This window comes from Anopheles gambiae, chromosome 2, assembly GCF_943734735.2.
Source record: "Anopheles gambiae chromosome 2, idAnoGambNW_F1_1, whole genome shotgun sequence".
NCBI lineage: Eukaryota > Metazoa > Arthropoda > Insecta > Diptera > Culicidae > Anopheles > Anopheles gambiae.
The window spans coordinates 42941-68012 of NC_064601.1; the positions used below are offsets into that span (position 1 = coordinate 42941).

Here is a 25072-nt window from a genome sequence, read left to right on the forward strand (position 1 = left end):
ATCTCAATAATTCGCTTCTAAGGCAGTTTTTAAAGGATTGCACTGAGGTTCCAAAATCAAACAAATGACGAACTTCGTTAAACACCCTAATCATGGAGTTGAGGGGATCTCTAGATCCATATCCAGTTCGACTACGGTTCAGGGCAAGTAACGGACGTGAGCGAAGCTGAACAGCAGGCGCGTAAAAGATTAACTGCTGAAGTAGGGATGGGCAGTCGATGTTACTTTGTAGTAAACCAGCCACAAATAGTTGTTGTGTGGTACGGCGTCGGATGTGGAGCGGAAGCAGTCCGAGGAGCAGAAGTCGCGTTTCATAAGTTGGTAACTGACTGCCAGGTGGCCAAGGTAACAAGCGTGTTGCGTATCGGGATAAGGGACGCTGTATCGATTCCATTCTCTCAGAAAGTCTTTGGGTTGAGGGCTTCCAGACGACACAGGCGTATTCGAGTACCGGGGGGATAATACCACAGTATAACGCTTTGATGCAGACTGGGTCTTTGAAATCTCTTGTTATCCGAAACAACATGCCAAGCAATTGATTACCTCGGGTAATCACCTCCTCTGTTTGCTGGTCAAATGACAGCTTTGAATCAAGTATGACTCCGAGATCCTTCATAGCATTAGTGCGTTCTATTGGTAAACCGTTAACTGTGTAGCTGGTGTTCTTAATTTCTCGTGCTCGTGTGAATGAAATGACTCGGCATTTTTCAATGCAGAGGCTCAGGCGGTTTCGATTGCACCATTGGTGAAAATCGAGAAGGTATTGTTGTAGCTCGGAGTGGTCTGTGTCATTTTTTATCGTCATGTAGATTTTAATGTCATCTGCATACATTAAATGATTCGCTGCTGGTACTACATACGATAGGTCGTTGATGAACAGTACGAACAGTAGTGGACCCAGGTTGCTACCTTGTGGCACACCAGATGATGCAATGAAAGACCTTGAATGGCACCGTTGGAAAGATACAGCATACGATCGATTGACAAGGTACGATTCTAACCAGCATATTAAATTTCGCCCAAGTCCCAAATTATTCATCTTGGCTAAAAGGATGTTGTGATCGATGCTATCAAAAGCAGCCTTTAAAAAAGGTTTTGTCGGCTTAGTAGTAGTGATACTACTAGGCTCCACCTAGGCTCATCGGCACTCACGTCGCGTGAGCGGCAGGTATACAAGATACACGCTATGCAAAGTGCCCCATTTCTAAATGATCTAAGCTTTAGTGCCTTGTAATATTTTCGAGTTTCATTTTTGTTCATGAATAGTTGTTAAACCTATAGTTATTGATTAAAATAATATTCTACTAATGAATAATCCATTCATTCAAAGTGAACTGTTCGTAAACCCATTGAATTTTGTAATTTTTATATGAATTTGACATTTCTTGGACCATTATCCATGGAAATAGATTAACCGGAAACCGACCGATCCCGAGCTACCCGGATAATCCACGTTCTACTGTACCTTGCATCGGATGCGATCTTATCAGACTGATACGTCAAAATTATATACGGGATTTGAAGATAGCATTGTAGCTAAAATAATTATGTAAACTATTAAACTCATCCAAATCATCGAGATAGCAGTTACAGTATACGCTCGGCAATCCGCACCTTTTTAATCTGCACCTCGATAATCCAATAATCCGCACCTCAAAAAAGCAGTGAACTATGATTTAAAAAAAATAATATTAATGATGTCAAAACGTCATTCGATAATCAGCACTCAATTAAGTGCGGATTACCGATGGTATACTGTACCAGCACTTCCGATAAAAGCGCACTGACACCAACCATAAATAAATAGGGTTTCAAATGTTCACTAAATTGATTCTATAATTCATTCAGCAAATATCGCATTGGATCTGAGCTGATTACTTATAAAAACTACAAAAAAAAAAAAACAATACAATTCTAAGACGCATAACATCGGTTAACCCAGAAGAGAGGAGTAAATTGAAGAGCTATGTTGCTCTTGGCATTTAAATTTCCGTTTTTATTTAACCCAATTAGGTAATTTGCCTTCCAGAACGGTTGCTAACAGTATAGCACCTTTTGTCTGATATTATCAGCTACTTGGTTCCCTCCTAAATAAAAAACAGCTAAATACTTGTGACCAATAGTACACTTTATGTATTAGTAAGTAGCTATTGCTTTCCAAACGGTTGTTGCAATGGTACAGTGTATTGGAAGTGTGAGAGCGTACGCTATTTAATTTATGCAATATATTCAAGAGGTTGAAACTAAGACAAGCCCTCAATGCATGACCACGACAAAGAGAGTTTTTTTTGTTTTAAATTAAGCGTTACGTTCGTTATTTTTATGCTACTGGTTGGAACAGTTGATTGCCTTGTTGTAGACTTGCGATTCATTCTTAATTGAACATTTGGTCATTCAACAACTAGATCGTGAAAAGAGAGTTTAGGCTAACAGTTGTATTATCAATACTGCAGATTGCCGATTAGTTTCGTGAGCATACAAAAGATATGCTGTAGTTATAAAACCGTTTATGAACAATCGGATACGTTGTCGTAAATTGTAAATAAAAAAGCTTGCAGTGCGACATCATTTTGTTATGTAATAAATAGGTTATATACATCGTGCATAGAGTACACGAGCACAAGTTGGCCGTTTCTGCATGATTTCAAGGTTGGATACTTTTAACCTTATTGACTTTTGTCACAACTATGGCGTTGGTGCTGCGAAATATTTATCAAACATTCAATTACTTTTTCACCGAATACAAAGGTATGTAATCCTTCCGTTTTGTTAAAATAACGTGTAACGATTCTGCGCATTGTTATATTTCATTTGTATGTGAATTTCAGATCCTCGAATCGAAAATTATCCCTTGTTAGGATCACCATGGCCAATCGTAATGATAATAATATTATACCTAAAGTTCGTCAATGATTGGGGTCGCCGATTGATGAAATATCAGACTCCATATGATCTCACTATAGTTATGAATATATACAATCTGATACAGATATTTTTGAACCTTTACATTGGCATCGTAGGTGGTTTAAATTCTTATTTTGATCCTGACTATAGCTGGAGCTGTGAAACGATCAATCAAAAAGACAACCCAGTGAGGCGTAAACTTATATTCATCACGTATCTTTATTTCATTTCAAAAATTATCGACCTTCTAGATACGGTAAGATTTTCATAACATTTAATGCCATATTTTGAATTTTGTTGTTTTTTTCTTCAACTTTTTTTTCCTACATTTCAGGTATTTTTCATATTGCGGAAAAAGTATAATCAAATTACTTTTCTTCATACGTATCATCATGCTGGAATGGTAGCTGCTACGTATATTTTTACAAAATTTTTAGCAGGTATATATGTTGTTATGGTTAATCAGTCACAACCATTTAAAGTAAACGGCATACTTAAAATAAAATATACATAAAATTGACTGATCTAACATCTTGTATCACAGGAAGTCACGCAACACTTCTAGGACTTATAAATAGTTTTGTGCATGTCATCATGTATTTTTACTATTTCCTTACATCGTTTAAGCCTGAATTGAAAAAATCAATTTGGTGGAAACGGCATATAACGCAAGTCCAGCTGGTAGTATAGCAATTATGAGATTTTATAAAACTACACCAATTTTAAAATATTTTCATTACGTATTACAGATCCAGTTTACTATTCTTATGCTACATTTTGGAGTTCCTTTGGTAGGAGGATATTGTGATTTCCCAAAAACTCTCCTGTTCATTGGTTTTACACAAAATATGTTCATGTTCACATTGTTTGCCGATTTTTACATCAAGACATACATTAAAAAGAAGTAACATAGGTTAAAAAATAAAATAACCATATTCTAAAATAAGTCATCTTAATTATTTGTGCCCATACTCTTTATTTGTAACAGTAATTATTTAAATTTGTATGTATGTATGTACAGTGTTTCAAATTTCAAATATTACACTGTATGTGTTGTTAAAAACGTACTCGAAGAATAGAAGGTTGTATATTGGTTGATACTCAATAAGCCTCGAAGTCCCATGTAGGCCAGTAAGGCCACGTTCGTCGTTACGCGAATAAGAAGAAGAGAAGATATATTAGAATTGCTTGCCGTGACTAGAGTAACGGCTATGTGTTTCAATTTTGTTTAAAAGTATATTCGAATTAGAAAGAGAAGATATATTAGAATTGCTTGCCGTGACTAGAGTAACGGCTATGTGTTCCAATTTTATTAAAAAGTTTTAAATAATCGAACTACTTTTAATTTGGTAATAGTTTGTATAAATAATTACTCCTTTTGTCTATTGATTTTTAAATTTACTATTTTAGATGCTAATATCGTTGATGACAATGAAATTATACATAACGGAAAGAAATTAAATGAAAATTCTGTGAATTGGCCTAACATAAAGGAGATACGTAGTTATGTATGTAGAAGTAGAGCAAATATATCAATTTGTGCATAACATAGGTTTTATTTTTTATACCAAGAACAAGTAAGCAGGAAAATTTCACAAAAAGATGTGAAACAATTTAAAATTGAACAATTTAAAATTCAAAACACACAACAAATTCTTACAAAGTGAGGTTTCAGAATTTGAACTAAAAAAATTGCAGCATTGCACCAAAAGTGTATAAACCGAGATGAACCAAAAGATACATCAAATGTATTGGTAACGTTGATTTGACTGATCAACATTATTATATCAATTGTTTCCTCTTGTATGATAAAAAACGGCGATGGATTGTTCAAGGGGCATTTATATCTTAAACGCCTATTTCAGTTGTAACCACCATAGAGACGATAATATGTTAAATCAATTTCCAATAAAAACTAACTTATGAACCAACTGAAAGAAAGCTTTCATTATAATAATCAGTCAATGATGGTCAATGACAAAATACGATTGAATAGTAGGCTATACAATACATCCTATTGAATGTAAAATTGATTGTTAAAATTATTAAGTCGCTTTGAAACTAACGGAGTCACTGGGAAACTGTAACATCATTGACTCATAGACATGTTTGTTTATTGAAAAATTACCCGTCCTCCGCGAAGGTGTGAGGAGAGCCATTCTGGAGAGCAATTCTAATATAAGAAGAAGAGAAGATATATTAGAATTGCTTGCCGTGACTAGAGTAACGGCTATGTGTTTCAATTTTGTTTAAAAGTATATTCGAATTAGAAAGAGAAGATATATTAGAATTGCTTGCCGTGACTAGAGTAACGGCTATGTGTTCCAATTTTATTAAAAAGTTTTAAATAATCGAACTACTTTTAATTTGGTAATAGTTTGTATAAATAATTACTCCTTTTGTCTATTGATTTTTAAATTTACTATTTTAGATGCTAATATCGTTGATGACAATGAAATTATACATAACGGAAAGAAATTAAATGAAAATTCTGTGAATTGGCCTAACATAAAGGAGATACGTAGTTATGTATGTAGAAGTAGAGCAAATATATCAATTTGTGCATAACATAGGTTTTATTTTTTATACCAAGAACAAGTAAGCAGGAAAATTTCACAAAAAGATGTGAAACAATTTAAAATTGAACAATTTAAAATTCAAAACACACAACAAATTCTTACAAAGTGAGGTTTCAGAATTTGAACTAAAAAAATTGCAGCATTGCACCAAAAGTGTATAAACCGAGATGAACCAAAAGATACATCAAATGTATTGGTAACGTTGATTTGACTGATCAACATTATTATATCAATTGTTTCCTCTTGTATGATAAAAAACGGCGATGGATTGTTCAAGGGGCATTTATATCTTAAACGTCTATTTCAGTTGTAACCACCATAGAGACGATAATATGTTAAATCAATTTCCAATAAAAACTAACTTATGAACCAACTGAAAGAAAGCTTTCATTATAATAATCAGTCAATGATGGTCAATGACAAAATACGATTGAATAGTAGGCTATACAATACATCCTATTGAATGTAAAATTGATTGTTAAAATTATTAAGTCGCTTTGAAACTAACGGAGTCACTGGGAAACTGTAACATCATTGACTCATAGACATGTTTGTTTATTGAAAAATTACCCGTCCTCCGCGAAGGTGTGAGGAGAGCCTATTGTATTGCCGCATTCTTAATATGTTTCTAAATTTTGTCACTCTTGAAATGTTAATGGTAGTCAAAAAATTATGCAAGTTCGTTAAATCTCCTTGACATGATGACTTACAGAGGAACCCCTCATAACAAACACCCTTTATAACGAGTTTTTTGCGTAGCAAATATTAATCCTGATTGATACCACTTTTAACGAAAAAAATCTCACATAACGAGCAATTTCAATTGTACTCTATGTACATTTGCTGTATTTTATAGACGTAAAATGACTTGTACGGAACAATAGAATTTGTCATGTTCAAGGAATTATTGTATAAAATTCGAAAACGATTATCAGTAATCCGTTAAAAAAAATGGATACGTAATAATGGCAAATAAATAATGGACTGTATATATTAATTATTCCAGTTATCAGTATTATGATTATGTTTTTCATTTTTCATACCAGCACATCTGCGGTGCTGGAACCAATTATTTAATTTTTCATACTCTTCTTTCTTCTTTTGCCTCAACAACCGATGTCGGTCAAGGCCTGCCTGTACCCACTTGTGGGCTTGGCTTTCAGTGACTAATTGATTCCCCCCCATAGCAGGATAGTCAGTCCTACGTATGGCGGCGCGGTCTATTTGGGGATTGAACCCATGACGGGCATGTTGTTAAGTCGTACGAGTTGACGACTGTACTACAAGACCGGCTCAAAAAACCTGTAACCTCAAAAAACCGAAGTTAATTTTTTATACACATTACATTAAAGGAGTTTTTCGTATAGGGGTTACTGGATCGGATTAAACTCATTATGCGAGGATCCACTGTACTTGGTATACTCTAAGCAACAAATATCTCAAATATGAACTACAATTGGCATTACGTAAGGCAAATATGTTTGTTGGTTTGTCTGATATGCTAAAATATTATCTTCAAAATAACTAATTAATATGTTTTTGAATTATACACGAACTGTTCAAAATTGCTCATAGGTTCAAGTCTCTCAAATACAGAGCACAGATCGGCTATGAGGAGAATACATTACTACAGAGCACAGAACATTATTGATGTGGGTCGCAGATAAACAGTATAGGTGGCTTAAGTCTAAAGTTGAAGAGCTAAATATGAAAAATAATAACGGTAAGTATTTATAATGTTCATTAAGTTAAAAAAACAACTGAGTAATGAAGCCGCGTAAGGGTACAATCGTAACATAACTAAATTTTGTATTATAACACACGAATCGGGCAAACAATTGAATTTATCAAAAATGTGGTAATTTCCAAATGATTACGTTAAAATATTAAATATTAACTATATGGCGATACGAGGAGGAAAAGCAATTTAGTATTAATGAAAACGATCTTTCATATATGTGTATTGTAACTCGTTAGATAGTCGAGTGTTGTTGTGTGTATGAACAAATTCCATTAGTAAATGTAAAGTACAGGTATTCCCCGATATATGCTATTAATGTGGACCGGAGGCAATAGCTTATCTCGAATATTAGCGTATGTTAAATTTCGAGGTTTTCAGTCAAATTATAGGTAATTTTCGTAACACTTCCGTTTTGCTTGAAGTGGTAGGTTTTAGCCACTAAATTAGCTATGTGATCTGATTTTAACTAAAGATTACAATTGACACTTTTTGAAATGGTTTTTAAAATTCGACCAAAAGGGAATTTACTTTGCATTTGATATTCGATGTGTCAAATTAGCACAATTTGCTGAAAGAACTGTCAAATTTAAAACAAAGCGTATAGCGAAATCGCGTATATAGAGTATGGCGTATATCGGGGAATACCTGTAGTAAATGCAAATTAAAGAAGACAGTTGCATTATTTTTGTTCAACCAATGATGTAACGTAACCACTCATTTGACCGCTATTTAACGCTACTTCCAGCTACTTCAATGGTGCAACTGTTTGAACACTTTTCAAAGCTGAACAAGCAACATTTCTAAACCAGTAATGTCTTTTTAACAGACATAATAACCTCTTTGATTTGCCTATAATTTGTATCGTTATGCAATCAATTTATTTAGATTGCAAAACCATGGTTCTGCAAAACCATTGCACACTTCGAATTAAAATTGGTTTAAAAACTCTACTCTAATCATCGATGCAGAGCAGTAATAAGATACTAGCGTAAGGGAAAGCAGTTCTAATATCGCCCTATATTGTGTATAAAGTTGAACAGTGCACCATGGCGACATTCGTTAGTTTTGTTACTAAAAACTATAATGATTTATTTTTTAAGCGAAGAGGTAAATATTGTTTTCCGATAAAATAGGTGGAGTGAGTGTAAGCAATGATTTTATTTTGCAGACGAACGTAGCGTTCACCTTCCCTTGGCTGGATCGCCTTTATTCATCATAGGTATTGTTTGTACATATTTATGCTTCGTCCTACAGTATGGACCGCGGCACATGTTAAATCGAAAACCATATAATGTTCTGAACATGATTAAGATCTACAATCTAATTCAAATGATTGCTAATATTACGCTATTTCTACATATTGTAAGTCTGGTGGATCATTTCTTCGTAAAAATGAAACTTATTTATTTCAACTATTTTTTATTGCAGTGTTATAACGTATTCCTATTGTACGATAATTTTTCATTCCGTTGTCAACCGATCGACTACTCAATATCTAGAGTAGGGATGGATGAAGTGTACTTTAGCTACGCTTATTTCTTACTCAAGCTGCTCGACTTAGCCGATACGGTGTTTTTTGTCTTAAGAAAAAAACAGTCTCATGTTTCATTTTTACATGTCTATCATCATTCATTTATGGTACTTACTACATATTGTGCTCTAGTATTCGTTCCAGGAGGTCATGTTTTGCTGCTAGGTCTTTGGAATACACTAGTTCATGCAATAATGTATTTTTATTATTTTCTTTCATCGCTAGGAGCACAAAACCATAGCATATGGTGGAAAAAATACCTAACTAGATTGCAGTTAATTCAGTTTATTCACCTAGCTTTTCATTTTGGACGTCCTTTACTCAGTGGCAATTGTAATTTTCCGAAATTTTGGCTTTGGTATGGCTTTTTACAAGCAATTTTTGTACTTGGATTATTTTTGGACTTTTATATCAAGACTTACAATAAAACAGATAAATCTATAACAAGTCAGCGTCATTGTGAAAAAAAAAAACGCAAAATAGAATAGAAAAAAGACTGCTACGAAAATATCGTTGTTTAACCGATGCAATAGGCCTTACACAAAAAGCTTCCTGAATCACTAGCTGAAAGATAGATATGTATAATATATTACCAATGCCATCATCCATATCTTAAATTCAGTACATATTGCTCTCAAACTGTATACATTGTACGGAAGTATATACACATACGGTCTTGGTAGGCCTCCTTCATACTGAAACAATATGCTTTCTGCTCAGCTCTGGAACAAAGCCAAATCGTCTTTGTATCTTAGTGCCTCTTTGGCCGTGTCTTTTTGTGTGTGTTGCGTACAGCGAATCTCGTAGCATTGGGGATATGAAGTGTTATACTAATTTCTTGATTTTTTTCTGTAGTGAGACATAATATGTAAAATATTGTCAATATTATTTGGTTTTAAGAAGCAAAATACAATTTGAGGACATTATTAATTTTTTAATCACAAAACGGATTTTCTTGCTATGGGTAATCAATAAGTCTCTGATAAGACTCGGATAAGGTGGTACAGGCAGACCTAGACCGACAATGGTTGTGATGGGTAAATTCAACAAATATATTCCGCCAAAATCAAAAGCGGCTCCGGAAAGTAGGTGCAAAACTCTAAACTGGGAACCGGCCGGAACCGCTAGTCGGCGGCAGTCGGAGCCGTCCGGAGTCAGAATAGTCGGAGTCGTCGAAGTCGTCCGGAGCAGTCAGAAACGTCGGAATAATGGAAATAGTGGGAGCCGTCCGGAGCCGGCTTCGCCTACCGATTAGCTCCGGACCGAAATCGTCGGATTGATATAGCCGGGAACGGAGCCAGTGTAGCAATTTTCGGATATTCAGTGTAGCCGTGGCTCCGATTTCGCGAACCTATCTCTACTACATTGCATGTACATTTTATTCCAAGGTTGGGGAGAGATTTGAACAATTCCATCATAATGGAGATATGATAAAGTCTTTATCTCATTGACCATTCAATTCGAACCGATGTCGATATGTATGATTCAGGCGACAGTAAAGCTTCAATTGCACAATCTTTCATTTGGTATTTTGATACTACTGTAACAGTGTTAAGTACTATTTCACGTATTGAACGAATAACAGTGATGGCTGCAGAACAATTACACTTTGTTATTTTAGGAGCTGGAATAAACGGATTGTCATGTGCGGTTCGTTTGTCACATGAATATCCTCGTTCAACAGTACATATTATTAGTGAACATTTTAGCCCCAATACTACTAGCGACGTTGCGGCTGGACTATGGGGACCGTACTGCCTAAAAGGAACGTCAGAATATGAATGTAGGTAAGTATTTTTAAAATCCATCTAAAGCCATCTCGAGTTTTATAAAATCAAAACCTTCGATGTCAAATTCGTTTCAGGAGTTGGGCACAGGAAACGCACAACTATTTCCTACAGCTTTGGCAAGATGGATATGCTGATAAGTGCGGAATTTGTTTGGTGCCTGTTATAGAATTATTTCATAGAGACACATCTTCTCCGTGGTGGCGAAATATTGTATTCGGATTTCAAGAAATGTACCTAAGTTCTGATGATTTCGATCTCGCTCATCAAACGAATTATCGGAATAGCAAAAGCGTTGCGTTTATGTATACAACGTTTACCTGTGAGCCTTCGAAGATTATGAAATGTTACATTGACACTTTATCTAATCGAAATGTAAAATTTTATCAAAAACGATTGCAAAGTATCAATTGCCTGGAAATGTTAAACATACAGGCAAATGCAATCATTGTCAATTGTCTGGGATTGAATTCGCAACACGTTTTTAACGATCTTGAATTATTTCCTGTACGTGGTCAGGTTCAAAAAGTAAAGTCGAGTTCCGTATTTCATTCGTTTGCCAATGAATCATGTTACATAATTCCTAACACAGACACAGTGGTTCTGGGGGGAACTAAACAGAAAATCGATAGTCTACGTATAGACCCTAATGACCGTTACTATATTAGAGCGAATTGTTTCGCAATTCAACCACGCTTGAAAAACGCAGCAATTGTAATGGATTGTGTTGGATTGCGACCAGCCAGGTCTTCCGGAGTACGTTTGGAAATAGAAATTATTAGTTTTGATAATGGTAAGATTTTATTAATTATCCGTACGCATCATGTATAATTGTTTCTTGTTTTAGGTCAGAATCATGCTGTAATACATAACTATGGGCATGGCGGCGCAGGAATCTCTCTTGCATGGGGTTGTGCAGGAACCGTAACACGCTTGGTGCAACAATACATCGGTGAAACGTCGATTACTCGACTGAAATTATAGTCGATGCAAATTATAGGATACTGCTTACATACAGAAAGAAGTTGTTACTCCTAATTTTGATGAAACAAATATAATATATTTAGGAAATATACTAAGAAAGTTTATCAAATATTCATTTTTTTATGTGAAATAAAAAATTGAAATAACTTATTTTAGCAGTTGACACTACAGTAAAATGGATAATGTTTAAAAACGATCAAATTGTATAACATCTTTCATCATGAAATTTCGCAAATCCCATAAAGCATCAATTACAACCTCGGGGCGATCTTGACCACGTTTACCTAGCCACTGTGATGGAAGTCTGTTGACATCAGTATTAGGAATTGATTCTTTTCTTGCTGTGAACGTTTTTTGCCACGGCGTTATATATGTTGATTTCTGTTGAAGCCTCTCTATATATTTTATATATGCGTCAGAATGTAGCACTCGCTGTGGTCGTGGTGGTACTGTTACAAATAATGGTTCCGCCGGTTGACTCGAAATATCTAAAAGTGCATAGAATGTGTAATAAATATATCAAACGAAAAACATTCAAAAATTGTTTCAGAAAAATCTTACAGCTAAAGTATGGCGTAGCAATCGTACTGCCAATTTGTTGTGCATTGATTCCATTTGCATTGGGCATCGATGGAGGTTGCTGTGCGTGCATTGATTGAATTTGATTGACACCAGGGTTTTGCGATGACAATGCCATAAGGTTTCCGCTAGTACTATGCGATGAATGATTTCCTACGTTACCCATTGGTTGCAAGGTTATCATTCCGATGTTATTGGTGTTCGTGTTACTTCCACTCATTCCTGCATTATTTCCAATCTGTATGCCGGATGTAAAGCGCTTAGAATGTACGTAGTTTTTGCTACGGTCCTGCGGTTGAATTAATTTGCTAACTCCTTTCGTTAGATGTACTTCTTTGACATGTTTCACAAGTCGTGTAACAGATGGAAAAGGAGGCATATTTCGTCGAAGTCGTACACAATTTCTCCAGATACAGATAAATTCTTGTTCAGTTGGCGCTACGAAGGACTTGTAAACACATCCTACACCTTCAGCAATGCAATGCTCAGAGAATTCCGCGGGATCCTCAAACTGAAAGTCACATTTATCCCAACAGCACTCATACGCCTGTTTATGAAGTAAAATTGAGAAATAAAAAATAAAATAGAGAAAACAGATGATTTTAAGCTTACAGTTAGTAGTTTAACGTCGTAAAAACGGCCATAAAGCTACAATTATTAGAAAGAAACACAATGAAAATCTTGCGCACAAAATAGAACTGATAATATCTACTTATTGTCAAGGAAAATTATTTATCACATCTGAAGGATTTAGCATTGAGAATGTTTAAGCAACTTAAAAACAACATAACAACAAAAATAATAAAAAAAACACCATACATGATTGGTTATGATGTCCTGAATGATTGGACTCTCGGTCTTGAGGTTCGCTGGGCTGGGACAATTTGATTCACCCATTTCAGCTGCATGTTTTGCTGCGCTTTCTTCATTCATTTTAATGGCGCGCTGCTCCCATATAGTCTTCTCTTGATCGCTCAAATTACGCCACTCGTTTCCGACTATTCGTGATACGTCACCGAACGTTGCTTCCGGATTACTGGCACAGATAGTCTTCCGATGTTCACTAGAGTACAATATGTAGCCTGTAACTAGCTTCTTGCCCGGCTTAGATGTTTTTTTGGTGGTCATCGACGGGGTACTGGTGTTGATAGAATGTGTTGGATGTGGCGATGCCGTCATGATTGTGTCCGAGCCAATTGACGGAGGGCCATCGATTGAATCATCGATGATACCAAAGTCGTCCTTCATGTCCTGTAAGATTCAGGTGGGGCATAACAGCACAGTTTGTGATGATTTTTAACTTTTCAACACCAGCTTTTAAATATCATGATATTGTGTTAGATTATGTTATTTCCTCCTCCATGTAATTATATGATAACTGGCGGAACACATTTTACTTTATTTGGCTTAATAAACTATGTTGTTGGTTAGGTACGTATTTAAATCTGAATTCATTGTTATGTGATAATCTTTACAGTATTGTAAAACATAGTCAATATTTATGAGGTTGTGCAAAACAGATAAACAAGCATTTTAATCGAAAAATAATAAACTAAAAATATATACAGGTTCATATTCACTTTTAGTCAGATATGCAACCGCTTAATTCAGATATGTTAGGCTACGTGTTAAGTCAGTTAGTAAGTACAACTACACACTCAAGAAATTCGTCAAACTACTGAAGACCAAACATAACGGATGTATTTTTACAAGGTTTGCATTTACGTACCGTCAAATCATTCGCCGAAATCGGTTTATTCTCCTGGGCTGAAGCAATCTCACCACATGTGACCTTTTAGGATGGGCATAAGCGTAATTGACCTTTAAAATTTTATCTCAGGATTTTATTGTAATAAAAGATTACCTTGGGAGGGTTAATAGGACGTCGGAAATGATATATTTCATCTGTTGTGACCATCTGACTGTGAGTAAATTTACGTAATCCAGAAGGAGCGACAATCTTTCTTATTTGTTTTTTGAATTCATCGAAAATGGATTCACACATATATACATCTGATTCAGCTATTTCGGTTGGCCTCCCTAAAAAACATTTTTTTCAGAAAATAAAATACTAGAGTCAAGCTGCAAAACACAGTATATATAACTAAAAAAATCAAACGTTCATTCCAATAATATTTGATGATCATATAATTACCGTTAAACGGTTAATCTTGCTTTTCTCTGTTTTTTTCCTATAATACGTCTTTCAATTAATCTTGCTTGGATATACGGGGAAAATTAACTTCTTGTACAGATGGGGGCATGGCAAATTTAGGGGGTAGAGACTAGTGTTGAGTTTCTTGACTTTTTCGATGAGATTTATTCATATGAATCTTCAGTGATGAGTGATTCGAATCTCGAATCGACTCTTCAAAGATTCACGAATCTCCAAGGATTTATGAATCTCGAAAGTGACATGAATCTTCAAAGATTCATCAATCTAAAAGATTAATAAATCCATTATATATCTCCAGGGATTCATGAATCTTTAGAGATGTATGATTTGCAAAATAGTTAATTTGCGCGATCTCACCAAACAACATCCTCAACATCTTAAACAACATTTTAAACCCGTCGCGGCTTTAAGCCGCGCATGGACCGTCTCCCCGTAGAAAAAAAAATAACCCTGTTGCGTGGACTTGTCAAGAAGTCCCGAAAGCCTGTATAGGCTGGCGTGACCATGTAGGTTGTTGCTTCAAAAAGAAGAATAATGAGATGCTCAAGCTCTATGATTTTTTGGAGATGTATGAATCTCATGAATCATGAATGTATTCATGAATCCCTAGATATATGAATCTTTTGATATTCATGAATCTTTCGAAATTCATGAGTCTTTTGAGATTCATCAATCTTAGGTGATTCAAGAATATTTGGAGATTCATGAATCTTTACAACCGGGATTCAGATTTATTCCAAGATTTATTCAGATTCATGAATCTGAATCATTTACCCAGCACTAATAGAGAAGGGCAAGCTCGGAACTGCGTTCATGAAGCTGGGTGCTGAATACAAGATCCTGTCCTAGATCCTATTCTGCAGACTGGCGCCCCTTGCTCCAAATTTAGTCGGCAGTAACCATGGTGGATTTATTGGAATCAAATCTGCCTCCGACCAAACTTTTACTCTACTAAACCAGCGATCGGCAAGGTACGGCAGGTATGTCACAGGTACGACAGGTTTACTTACTAGTTATATACTCGCTTTGATCTAGAACCGCACAACGCCCAACAATTGCTACCGCGGAAGTTGTTTCTTGAATTGTCGAAAGTAAAACTTCTTGCCTATAAAATAGGCGATTTACCGTGCCTGGGACTTCAGGAGGAGTTAGAAGCCACGGCCCTCGAAACAAAACTTTCCCGCTGTAAGTTAAAGAACATTTTAAATTAATAAATGCACGAAGCAAACTCATCAGGCAGATGATTATTCTCGAAAATAAAGCACACTTACTCTTTTGTTTCCCAAATTGAAGTGATCTGTGAAATCGATTGCTTGCCAGATTCAGTAGCAACATACACATAATCGCCGGTCTTCACTACGCCACCACAAACGGTATTGTATTGTTCGTAGTATACATTACCATCCTCAACACCATTCATGTAAATAACTACGTTTGGTTTCTCCTTTTCAGGAATTGCTTCTTGGAGCTGTAATTCAGAAAGCTCTTCTTTATGCTTTTCCACGCGCTCTTTGAAAACCGACATTACACGTTTCACTTCAATTGGTGTTTCTCGTGCTGTTAATTTCACAGGGTCATTTGCGCGCACAAGATTCCATGTTTTGAGTTTTTTAAACGATCTCGCCTTTGAACTATACCGTGATTCGCATACAAATACATCTTTACTGGAAAAATTTTCAGGTTTGAGTTTAACGTAATCTCGTATATGCATTACAAAACACTTATTTAAAGCCTTTGACAATGGAATTTCTATTCGTTGATCACTTTTGAAAAGCTCTTGTTCCATGAATTTCCTAGTCTGAACGTGAAAAGTTTCGTGGGGGCGAAGCAGTAACAAACCATTCATCATTTTGATGTTGTCACTAGTGGTCCACAAGCGCTCTATGTACATTATGCCAGGAACTGTAAAAAAAAAACTTATTATTCTTTTCGACAAACAACTTAACACTGGCTCACACGTAGCACGTAATTCACACGTAACAAAAAATAAAATCATCTAGCCTACATCATACACTTACTTTTGTTTTCGGGCAAATCGATGTAGACAAAGTCCCCAGGTGAAAATACTTTTTGATCGATCGTCATACTTTCTCCTTGAGATGGTTGCTAATAAAACAGAAAGCAAAACAGTTCTTGAGAGAAACATGATTCTAAATTAAATCAATAAATTTTACAAAAATAGTAAAACAAGAATATAGGGTACTAAATGGCAGGGGATTTTCATTCCCACCTACGAGTGTGCAAAGTAGATTAGCATTATCTTCTTTATACCCTCAGTGGCGGATATAAGGTATCGGTGGCCCTAGGCGATAAGACGAGTCGAAGCCCTCTATAGATGTTGAGCAAGTGAAGGGCGGTAGTGATAGCATCCAGCTTTTCACTATTGGATAATTCAACAGTGGAGGGGGTATGTTTATATAGATATAAATTTTGCATGTTTAAATGCTCTAGTGCTCTTCGCTTTTTGCACAGAAAATCCTCATTTTAACAAAAAATCCTCATATAAATAAAACGCTAAAACTCATAAACTATTGCTTTCAATCAAATAATCTCGAAATATATGTGTAAATTTGCAAACGATACAAAAAGCCTCCGACAAAAACACCTTGAGCGTTTTAAAAATCATATTGCTCTTTTAAAAATAGCTTCGGTGCGGTAAAACAACAACTTTTGACTGATAAATTGAATATTAACCTACTGAAATTCCTTTGCTGACGTTTGATTAGGCCAGACCATGCAGCCGGATAGTCAATCTTTGCTACAAAAAAATCTTTGAAGAAAATTCCGTAATACCCAAGGTTTACACTCACAACACGCATACAATACATGTAGAACATTACTATAATATTTGATAAAACATGTTTATACACCCTATACACTTACCACTGCATCACTATCGGTATCCGCTTCTTCTTCTTGTAGTAATTTTGATTGCCGCAGAGACTCAACAGCAGCACTTAAGTGCATCGTGTTATAGCTCAGGGCTGGAGATTCAAGTACATTCACATTTTGACATAATTCATCTCGTTTTTTAATAAAAAACGATTGTAATTCTATTGAATCTTCAAATACTTGAGAATCTGTGCGACTTAGCCGGCGTGCGCGTTCCAGACAACTAAAAATGTCTTCTTGAAATATATCCAAACGCTTATACAATCCTTTATCAAGTCGCCGTTTGATGAGATCCAATGAAATAGCTCGAATCCTGAAACAGAAAATTGTTTAATTGACGCATGTTTTCTAAATTATAGTTTATTTCGTTACTACCTGTTACCATCGCATTCGTCATACTCTGACAACTCAGCTAACGAATCGGAGTAACATCGACCTTCTTCGTCTTGGTAATTATAAAATGTGGTAAAAAGTGACAGTAGAAGTTCCTGAACCGCTTGTTGAACGTTAGGTACCGTTTCCTCGCTACGCAAGGCTTGTTTCGTTTGTATGAGCAATTGTTGCAGACACAGAGCATCTTTGTAAATTTGAGAATCAGGTTCATTGTACTTGCAAGCGTTTTCAAACATGAGCATAAAATCTGCTGCCATATCATCAACGGTTTCATAAATTTGCTGTCGTAATTTTTTTTCGATTTTTTCTATATCAATTGGATCTTTGATTATGTCGTAATAATCAGGATATTCCTAAAATTTAACAACTTAAACAAATTAGCACAAGAACACAAAAAAAAAAGAAAAGAAGATATGCATTCGTACGTTTTTTGATGGTAGCTTCATAAATATATACGAAAGCTGACGATTTTGCTTCGGTTCTCTGTATTCCCGTATTGTGTCGTACATCTGCTTCAGTTTATTTTCTAGTGGGGTTGAGTTACTTTTGCGTGCCGGTTTAGGACTGGAGATAGACAAGAAATGACATTTAAAAAGGTTACATTTTAGCCATTTCTTTAGATTTGAACAGCATCTTACATTTTTCCTATTATGTTCAATTTTTTGCTTATTCCAGAGAATTCCTTCAATTTTTCATTGAGTGCTTTTTCCAAGATATTGGCATCTTCATAAATCATTGATCCTTCTTCGTTGTATTTTCGGCAATTTGAAAACATTAGGCGATAATCTCCCACTATGTCATCAATTGTGCTGTACCGATCAGCTTTGATATTGTTTTCAATTGTTGTCATATCAATTGGATGCTGTATGACTTGATAATAGTCAGGATACAGTTTTTTAGAAGGCTTTTCCATAAACAGAGCCATTGGCTGATGATCGTCATACGTAAAACCAACAAGGAATTCATGCAATGATAATAACTTCTTTTTGAGAGACACTGCTGGTGCTATGCGGTTGGTTCTAGATACAACTGTATTACTAGAAACCCCATGAGAAGGAGACCCTACACTCTTAGGCATACGACCCTTTTTACGTGTCGAAGCATGTGTTGAAGAATCGGTATCTTCTTCATCTTCATCTTCGTCGCTCTCTTCTAGATCACCAGAGTCAATAAGCTTTTGATTCAGGATTCTTTGCATCTTTAAGGCATCCTGCAAGGCAATTGAAGAAAAGATATTAACAAAGAGCTAGGAAAATTGTTGGTATCACTTACCTTGTGTATCTTGCTGTTAGGAGCATTAGCTTTTTTCGCATTATCTAACATCAAGTAAAGGTCCGCAGTCATGTCAGTAATATGTGTATATATTCCTTTTTTTAATTTATTTCGTATTTGAGCCATCGATATTGGTTTTTTAATCTGGTTGTAATATTCTGGATGGAAGCGTTTGTTGGGAAGTTTCCAAAGAGCTTCACCCAACGGCGCACCTAAGGCATTGGGATCTATGTAAATATATTCGACAAATAGTGTAAAGTAAACGAACACAAAATGGACAAAAACCAATATGAAATTTAGGGGAAAATACATAAAATAAAATAATGGAATACGAATGTTAAAAAAATGATTGCAATACTAAAAACAACATATTATCTCCATTCACAACAAGCAACAAATAATTCCGGTTTCCATCACAATAATTAATGAAAACAGCAATAAATTTGATTTAATACGAAAAACAAATTCATTTGGATACATTACTTACCATTAGTATTCGCAGTATTGTACAGTTGGTCGAATAATTGCCAAAGTGGACCGTCGCCCTCTGTCTCTATCGAGTCATCAAAATCATCATCGGAAGTATCGATTTCCTCCTTTAAGGCTGCTACCATTGCACTGGACGCCTGACGTGGGCGTTTCAGTGGTGGTTTTCTATACCGTCCCGATTCAATTTCAGTTTTTTTTGCCATAAAAATTTTTTTCAACATTTTTGCATCCTTGTAAATTTGCGATCCAGGTTCATTAAATGTGCATGCATTTTTTGTCATTTGCAACAAATCCTTTTCCATTTCATTGAGGCTTGAATATGCACTGGTTTGAATTTTAGTTGCAATCAATTTTAAATCAATTGGATGGTCTATAATATCATAATATCCAGGATAAAGTTTTTTAGAAGGAAGAAGCTGAAACATATGATATAGATCGTGATTGTCTAGAGGATCTGTTGCAGTCATGACAGTTGCAAAAAGTTCTTCATATGGATCGAAGTCTGACCATTCTTCGTATTCGTCCTCTTCAGTAGTAAGTGATTTACGGGGACGAGTAATTTTACGAGTTTTGGATTCTGACCATCCTTCTTCAATATGGTGTTCTACAATTCGTTTTTTGTTTGTGTTAAACAAGTCTAATAATTGACAAGCATCTTGATATTCAGTTGAATCTGGCTTATAGAAAGCTTTTGCATTGTTCACAATTAATTCGATATCTGCGGCCAAGTCTTCAACATCTTCATACGAATCTGTTTTCAATTTCTGCTGAACTTTTAACAAATCGATAGGATTTACAACTACTTCGTAGTATGATGGCTCTTGGCGTCGCTTTGGTGCTCTGATGAAAGTGTCACAGAGTGTTGAACCATCCTCTTTCTTAAACGTACGAATAGATTCGTACAGATGCTGGCATAATTCCATCTACGAATAAAAGAAACCTTCATTATTTGGAGGCAAATACACAATTGTACCCTTTACACTGAGGCATGAGAGTATTTCTTACGCACCGGATCAAGCCTTTTCTTCTTCCTCGTAGTTGTAGGAACCGGACTATGCTCGGGAGAGGCATCTTCCTCACTGTTTTCGTCATCTTGCAAAGAGCTCATTCGACGCCGTTTGCTCATGCCAAATATGCGATACTATATCGCAATTAACTACAATGATGACAAAGAAACAACACACAGGAGCGGTAATGTAAGCACCTAAAGATTATAATCTATTTGTAGTGATGCTGATATTCCTACTAAAGGCGTGCCGGCTATAAATCATATTCAAAACGGCAAATGCTCCAATAAACTTACAATATTTGCTTTAAAGAACTTTCGTAACCAATCGTTTCAATGGAACTCCCAAACCTTAAAGAAACGAATGTGTTTTAGATGTCCACAAACTTATCTTTTATTTTATCTCACGCTCAATTTACAAACGCTATGGCTTGGAAAATGCTTGTCTAATTTGAGCTGTCATAATGGAAGCCAAACCAAGGTGGATCTGGGAGATCAAGTGATGGAACCAAGGTGGATTAATGATAACAGGTAATGGAATCTAGAGCATTCCCGTACAACAAATTCGAGCAGTCTGCGAGAGCGCATTCGATCAAGGTGTATGTATAGAGAAGGTAACCGTTCAAGCCTCGCGCGACAAAAAGTAGCTCAATTTTGTAAACAGAGCTACTCGTTTCGCGCTACATTTCTGCTTCATTTCAGGAATTATCAGAATTATCAGGATTGTTTACGAGCCATATTTATTTCAAACGCTGAGTAATAGATTTGAACAAATTTTAACCTATTTTTGTGTGTTTTCAAACATATAACAAGTTGGTTGACTGAGTCAAATGAGCTACTTTGATTTACACGGAGTTAAATTTTGAGCTATTTTTTTCACGCACGACGTTATTGCTCCATGTCTATTTGAACGGTAAAGTCATTCAGAACAAATTAACGACAATTGACGACTCGTCGTAACAATACTGGAGGGTCTGGTATAAAAATCGCTGAGGCCTGGAGGGGGTATCGGAAATTTCTCCATCCGAGCTTCTTCCTCGTATTGTGTTTATTTTCGAGTCAAATTCAAGCGATTCCAAATTTCAATTTGACCGTTATTTTTATAATAAAATGAAAAAAAACTTAATGAATAAATTAAATAGAATAGAATATATGGTCGGCATTAGTTGCTTACAGCATTAAAATATAGAAAGCATTGATTACCTATGAAAATCGTTAATTTTTTGCATCAAAACGTGTGGAATGGACCGGGTATGCCAGTTGCCAACTTACGTGTGTAAATCTGGTTGCCAACTCTACGGTTAAAGTTGTCATTGAAAAGAAATTGATGTATTTTTTTTGAATTTCTGTGCTGCTACCCGTTATACACACAATTCTAAAGATTCCACAACTATCAGATTTTGAATATCTACAGTAGAACGTCGATTATCCGGGGCCGGATTAACCGGCGGGCGGCTTAACCGTGCGCATAAATCTGACAGCTGTTCATGCGTAAGTTTGCAGCGATAGTCAATTGGCTAACCAGTTTCTTATGCAGCTCTGTAGTGTGTAGTGGTATTTTCGAAATTCTTTTTTGTTCACGAACAGGTGTTAAACCTATAGTTATTGATTAAAATAATATTCTACTAATGATTAATCGATTGATTCCAGGTGAATTAATCATAAAACTAGTGAATTTCATATTTTTTTTATGCGTTTGACATTTCTTGGACCATTATCCGTGCAAATCGATTAACCGGCAACCGTCCGGTCCCGAGCTACCCGGATAATCGACGCTTTACTGTATATTGTGTTCGGCTTTTGGAATATAATTATTACATTATCGAACTTTTTTTTTTAAATGAAATACACGATATCATTGATTCCAACTCTTCAACTTCGGTTATAAACTTTATATTCATAGATATTCGATTTACGACTATTTCGACTTACGCCTGGCTTTGGGACATTTTTTCGATCCCAAATACAGTCGTATCTCGGTGGACTCCTGTACATACACGTCTTATGCTTCTGTGCGGACACAACAACAGGTGCGAAGGAAAACTGTGTATTTTTTATTTAAACTTACAGGGTTTTCGATGATATTCGGCCGTATTATTGACAAGCTCAGCGCGCTATTGAATATTTCGAGCATAAAACGGCCGTGGTAACGCTGATCCTATTGAGCGTATTGAGCGAGCGCAGTGAAACACAACCGTTGCTGTTGATTGCCAATGCTCAACTGAGGTTTTTATTCTAGATTCTAGTTCAAAGTATTTACAAGTGTACAGTTATATATGTGAATATATTAAGCACGGTTTCTACGTATTGAATTGATACTTCAACAGATCCAATGCGATTTTATCGGATGAAATTAACATCGTTTTCGAACCCAAATAAACAATGTAAACATTTGACGGCCAAATGAAACTCTGATGCCTTTCTGAACATTGTTGAATCCCAACCAAGGACTAGGTGTAGGAACGAGGTCAAGTATTAGTCAAATTCAGTTTGACTATCTTGGATGTTTTTTTGACAGCAGATAACCCTGGCAAACACATAAAACCCTGAAACCATTATTATTAAAAGTGGCATCAATACATTTGGTAAAACATCCAATAACCAATTTACCACTTTTATCACAATTAAAGTTTGAATCGTAAAGGGCCCTTAGATGTCGAACTGATTGTAACGAACTTTTGGCTACTTGTCAAATCGTTTTATATTACTTGACCTCGTTCCTACACAGTCCTAGATCCCAACCAAGGTCTGTTGAATGAACCAAATGGTCATATGTGTTCAAATTAAAGGAGAGACACGTCTGTTCCGTTCGGAGTTCAGATCAAGACTGGCTTAATTATATTTGAGTTCTATTTATATATACAGGAAATTGATAATTCCAACAATATGCACAGTCACTCTTATAAGATCTTCACTTTAAGTGGTAGCGTATGGTTCGTATGGTACACTGCTCCTTGCTTGTTGGCTGAACGGTTTCAATAATTGTTGCCTATATATCAGATTTTGCAAAGGAAATGTTTTGTTGGAATTCAGTAAAGTTCAGGTCAGCGTTTTAATCAAAGATTTGGCCGTCACTTAAGTTTATTGGCTTCTTTCTTCGTGCCACGCCTGAGTAAACCCACATACCATTTTTGCGAGATACCGTGGATATTTCTGCACTCCAAGGCATACTAGATTTTGTTACGAAACAAACTATCGAATTGTGGGCCAATGGCTGGTATTCAGCCGTACCGGCGAACTCGTTCGACGAGAAACATTCGTCGCTCATGAGTGTACCACTAGGTTGGCCAGTACAAAATTTATACGGTTTTCTAATTTTTTATCTAAAGGGCTATGATATGAGTGAAAATGAACGTCGCGGCGAACGTTCCCAGGAACGATCGAGTTCGCCGGTACGGCTGATTATTGAATCTGTTCGTAGTGGGAACGTACGGCGCTCACATGAAATTCTAGGGATGGCAACACCCCAAGTGACATCTTAGAGTAGATTTTTTCGTTTTTCGAGCTGCTGGAAGCTTAAATTTAGCTTAAAGAGCTGGCGATATCATCGACTTTAAGCTTGTTTTGACAGTTGAAACGTCAGAGTGAAGCATTTTTTTTCTGGTGCCATTTGCTACCGGTCCAAAACAAAACACGCGTACTATTCAATCCGTATCAAACAAAAAGTTTATTATAAAACACGCTTTCACGTTTTTTTTGGTCCGTGCTTTTCCTCGCTATTCTGATACTCCTGAAAAGATCTTTATTTCTTCTTACTCAGTGTTTTGGTTGTTGAACACCGAGGACGAAACTGTAAGCTTCTTGTTTGTCCGTGTTACAGTTCACACAGAGAGCAAATAAAAACCAACTTGCTAGTTTGGTGGTTAACTATGAACTGATTTATTACTAAACATGGCATAGGCTACTATGCCTAGGAAGTGAAATTCTGCTGAGGCAAAATCCCACTGTTTGGTAGTCATAGTAGTCATAGCCTACTACATCTCCCCCTTTTTAATAAAGGTCGTATGATGAGAGCCATCGAGGGATTCTCGGTGTTCGTACAGAACGACGTAGTAAGCATCCGATGGATTCGGATGCGACGGATTCAGATGCGATAGATTCGGCTATGACGGATTCGGATGTGATGGATTCCGATGCTAATGATGGTTGTTCATGGGTTGTTGGCGGGTTAAAATCGGTTGGCGGATTTTCAAAAACAGGAACATCAGCTGGCACCGTAGAGTTCAAATTAATAGCAACATGATTGCCAGCTGGTTTCACTGCAGCAGTAGTACCAACTTCTTCTAATAAAACTTCCCATGGAAGTTGTTGTTGTTCTTGCCCAGGGGTTTCGGAACCGTAGCGAGAACGCATTTGGTTGACATGCGATCTAACCAGCTTCTGTCTTCCATGCAAGTCAAGCGACACGACATAGTTAACGGATCCTTTTGGTTCAATGACTCGACCAGGAACCCACGACTTTTTGTTGTGTACGTGTTGTTCAACATACACCAAGTCATTCTCTACAAATGATCGCTTGACCGCTCCATGCCGTTTGTTGAATTGTTCATTTTATTTGTGGTTAACGGCTGCAGTCGGAGGATATGGTTTCCTCAACAGATCCAACGTAGTGCGCATCGTTCTTTTTAAAAACGCTTCGGCTGGAGACGTTCCCTTAGGTGTATTCCGGTTGGGTGTTGATCGGTACACTGAAAGAAACGTCTGTAGATGCTGTAATGTTGGTGATTCCCCCTTACCTA

General features: G+C 36.2%; 4 protein-coding genes across 12 annotated transcripts; 3 read left to right on the forward strand and 1 right to left on the reverse strand.

The window, feature by feature from the left end:
• The first annotated feature begins 1984 nt into the window (after positions 1–1984).
• On the forward strand, positions 1985–3850 carry LOC11176055 (elongation of very long chain fatty acids protein 4). Its single transcript, XM_003435699.2, has 5 exons — positions 1985–2748; positions 2829–3160; positions 3239–3344; positions 3449–3585; positions 3654–3850. Exons 1-5 carry the CDS (start codon positions 2688–2690, stop codon positions 3810–3812), a joined length of 795 nt encoding a protein of 264 aa, XP_003435747.1. The 5' UTR covers positions 1985–2687; the 3' UTR covers positions 3813–3850.
• Positions 3851–7984: 4134 nt separating this feature from the next.
• On the forward strand, positions 7985–9693 carry LOC1282068 (elongation of very long chain fatty acids protein AAEL008004). The gene is made up of 3 exons (XM_322072.6): positions 7985–8331; positions 8393–8586; positions 8653–9693. Exons 1-3 carry the CDS (start codon positions 8271–8273, stop codon positions 9241–9243), a joined length of 846 nt encoding a protein of 281 aa, XP_322072.6. The 5' UTR covers positions 7985–8270; the 3' UTR covers positions 9244–9693.
• A 538-nt stretch (positions 9694–10231) lies between these two features.
• On the forward strand, positions 10232–11676 carry LOC1282066 (D-aspartate oxidase). The gene is made up of 3 exons (XM_322069.6): positions 10232–10542; positions 10620–11335; positions 11390–11676. The coding sequence occupies exons 1-3, from the start codon at positions 10232–10234 to the stop codon at positions 11524–11526; spliced, it is 1164 nt and encodes a 387-aa protein (XP_322069.6). The 3' UTR covers positions 11527–11676.
• LOC1282065 (protein polybromo-1) lies at positions 11318–20882 on the reverse strand. 9 transcript variants are annotated; one of them, XM_061647659.1, is made up of 16 exons: positions 20631–20882; positions 20337–20531; positions 19326–20250; positions 18839–19050; positions 18205–18776; positions 17992–18130; positions 17549–17919; positions 17165–17486; positions 16300–16387; positions 15553–16183; positions 15292–15464; positions 13970–14145; positions 13835–13897; positions 12925–13356; positions 12088–12652; positions 11318–12014 (listed from the first exon to the last, which is right to left on the reverse strand). In XM_061647659.1, the coding sequence occupies exons 2-16, from the start codon at positions 20451–20453 to the stop codon at positions 11713–11715; spliced, it is 5088 nt and encodes a 1695-aa protein (XP_061503643.1). In that variant the 5' UTR covers positions 20454–20531; positions 20631–20882; the 3' UTR covers positions 11318–11712. The 9 variants fall into 9 exon arrangements, with proteins under 9 accessions (XP_061503643.1, XP_061503641.1, XP_061503636.1 ...); XM_061647657.1 differs by having other exon boundaries at positions 20337–20483; positions 20631–20857; XM_061647652.1 differs by having other exon boundaries at positions 18839–19065; positions 20337–20483; positions 20631–20832.
• Positions 20883–25072: the final 4190 nt, after the last annotated feature.

Excerpts from the sequence above, each read along its gene's own strand:
- LOC11176055 (XM_003435699.2), top strand. The coding sequence starts at position 2,688 with ATGGCGTTGGTGCTGCGAAATATTTATCAAACATTCAATTACTTTTTC. Across the intron at positions 2,749-2,828 it reads CTTTTTCACCGAATACAAAG|ATCCTCGAATCGAAAATTAT; the intron begins GTATGTAATCCT and ends TGTGAATTTCAG. Across the intron at positions 3,161-3,238 it reads TTATCGACCTTCTAGATACG|GTATTTTTCATATTGCGGAA; the intron begins GTAAGATTTTCA and ends CCTACATTTCAG.
- LOC1282068 (XM_322072.6), top strand. The coding sequence starts at position 8,271 with ATGGCGACATTCGTTAGTTTTGTTACTAAAAACTATAATGATTTATTT. Across the intron at positions 8,332-8,392 it reads TTTATTTTTTAAGCGAAGAG|ACGAACGTAGCGTTCACCTT; the intron begins GTAAATATTGTT and ends TTTATTTTGCAG. Across the intron at positions 8,587-8,652 it reads TTACGCTATTTCTACATATT|TGTTATAACGTATTCCTATT; the intron begins GTAAGTCTGGTG and ends TTTTTATTGCAG.
- LOC1282066 (XM_322069.6), top strand. The coding sequence starts at position 10,232 with ATGTATGATTCAGGCGACAGTAAAGCTTCAATTGCACAATCTTTCATT. Across the intron at positions 10,543-10,619 it reads ACGTCAGAATATGAATGTAG|GAGTTGGGCACAGGAAACGC; the intron begins GTAAGTATTTTT and ends AATTCGTTTCAG. Across the intron at positions 11,336-11,389 it reads AATTATTAGTTTTGATAATG|GTCAGAATCATGCTGTAATA; the intron begins GTAAGATTTTAT and ends TTCTTGTTTTAG.
- LOC1282065 (XM_061647652.1), bottom strand. The coding sequence starts at position 20,453 with ATGAGCAAACGGCGTCGAATGAGCTCTTTGCAAGATGACGAAAACAGT. Across the intron at positions 17,920-17,991 it reads TGAAGCTACCATCAAAAAAC|GAATATCCTGATTATTACGA; the intron begins GTACGAATGCAT and ends GTTAAATTTTAG. Across the intron at positions 16,184-16,299 it reads CGATTTGCCCGAAAACAAAA|TTCCTGGCATAATGTACATA; the intron begins GTAAGTGTATGA and ends TTTTTTTTACAG.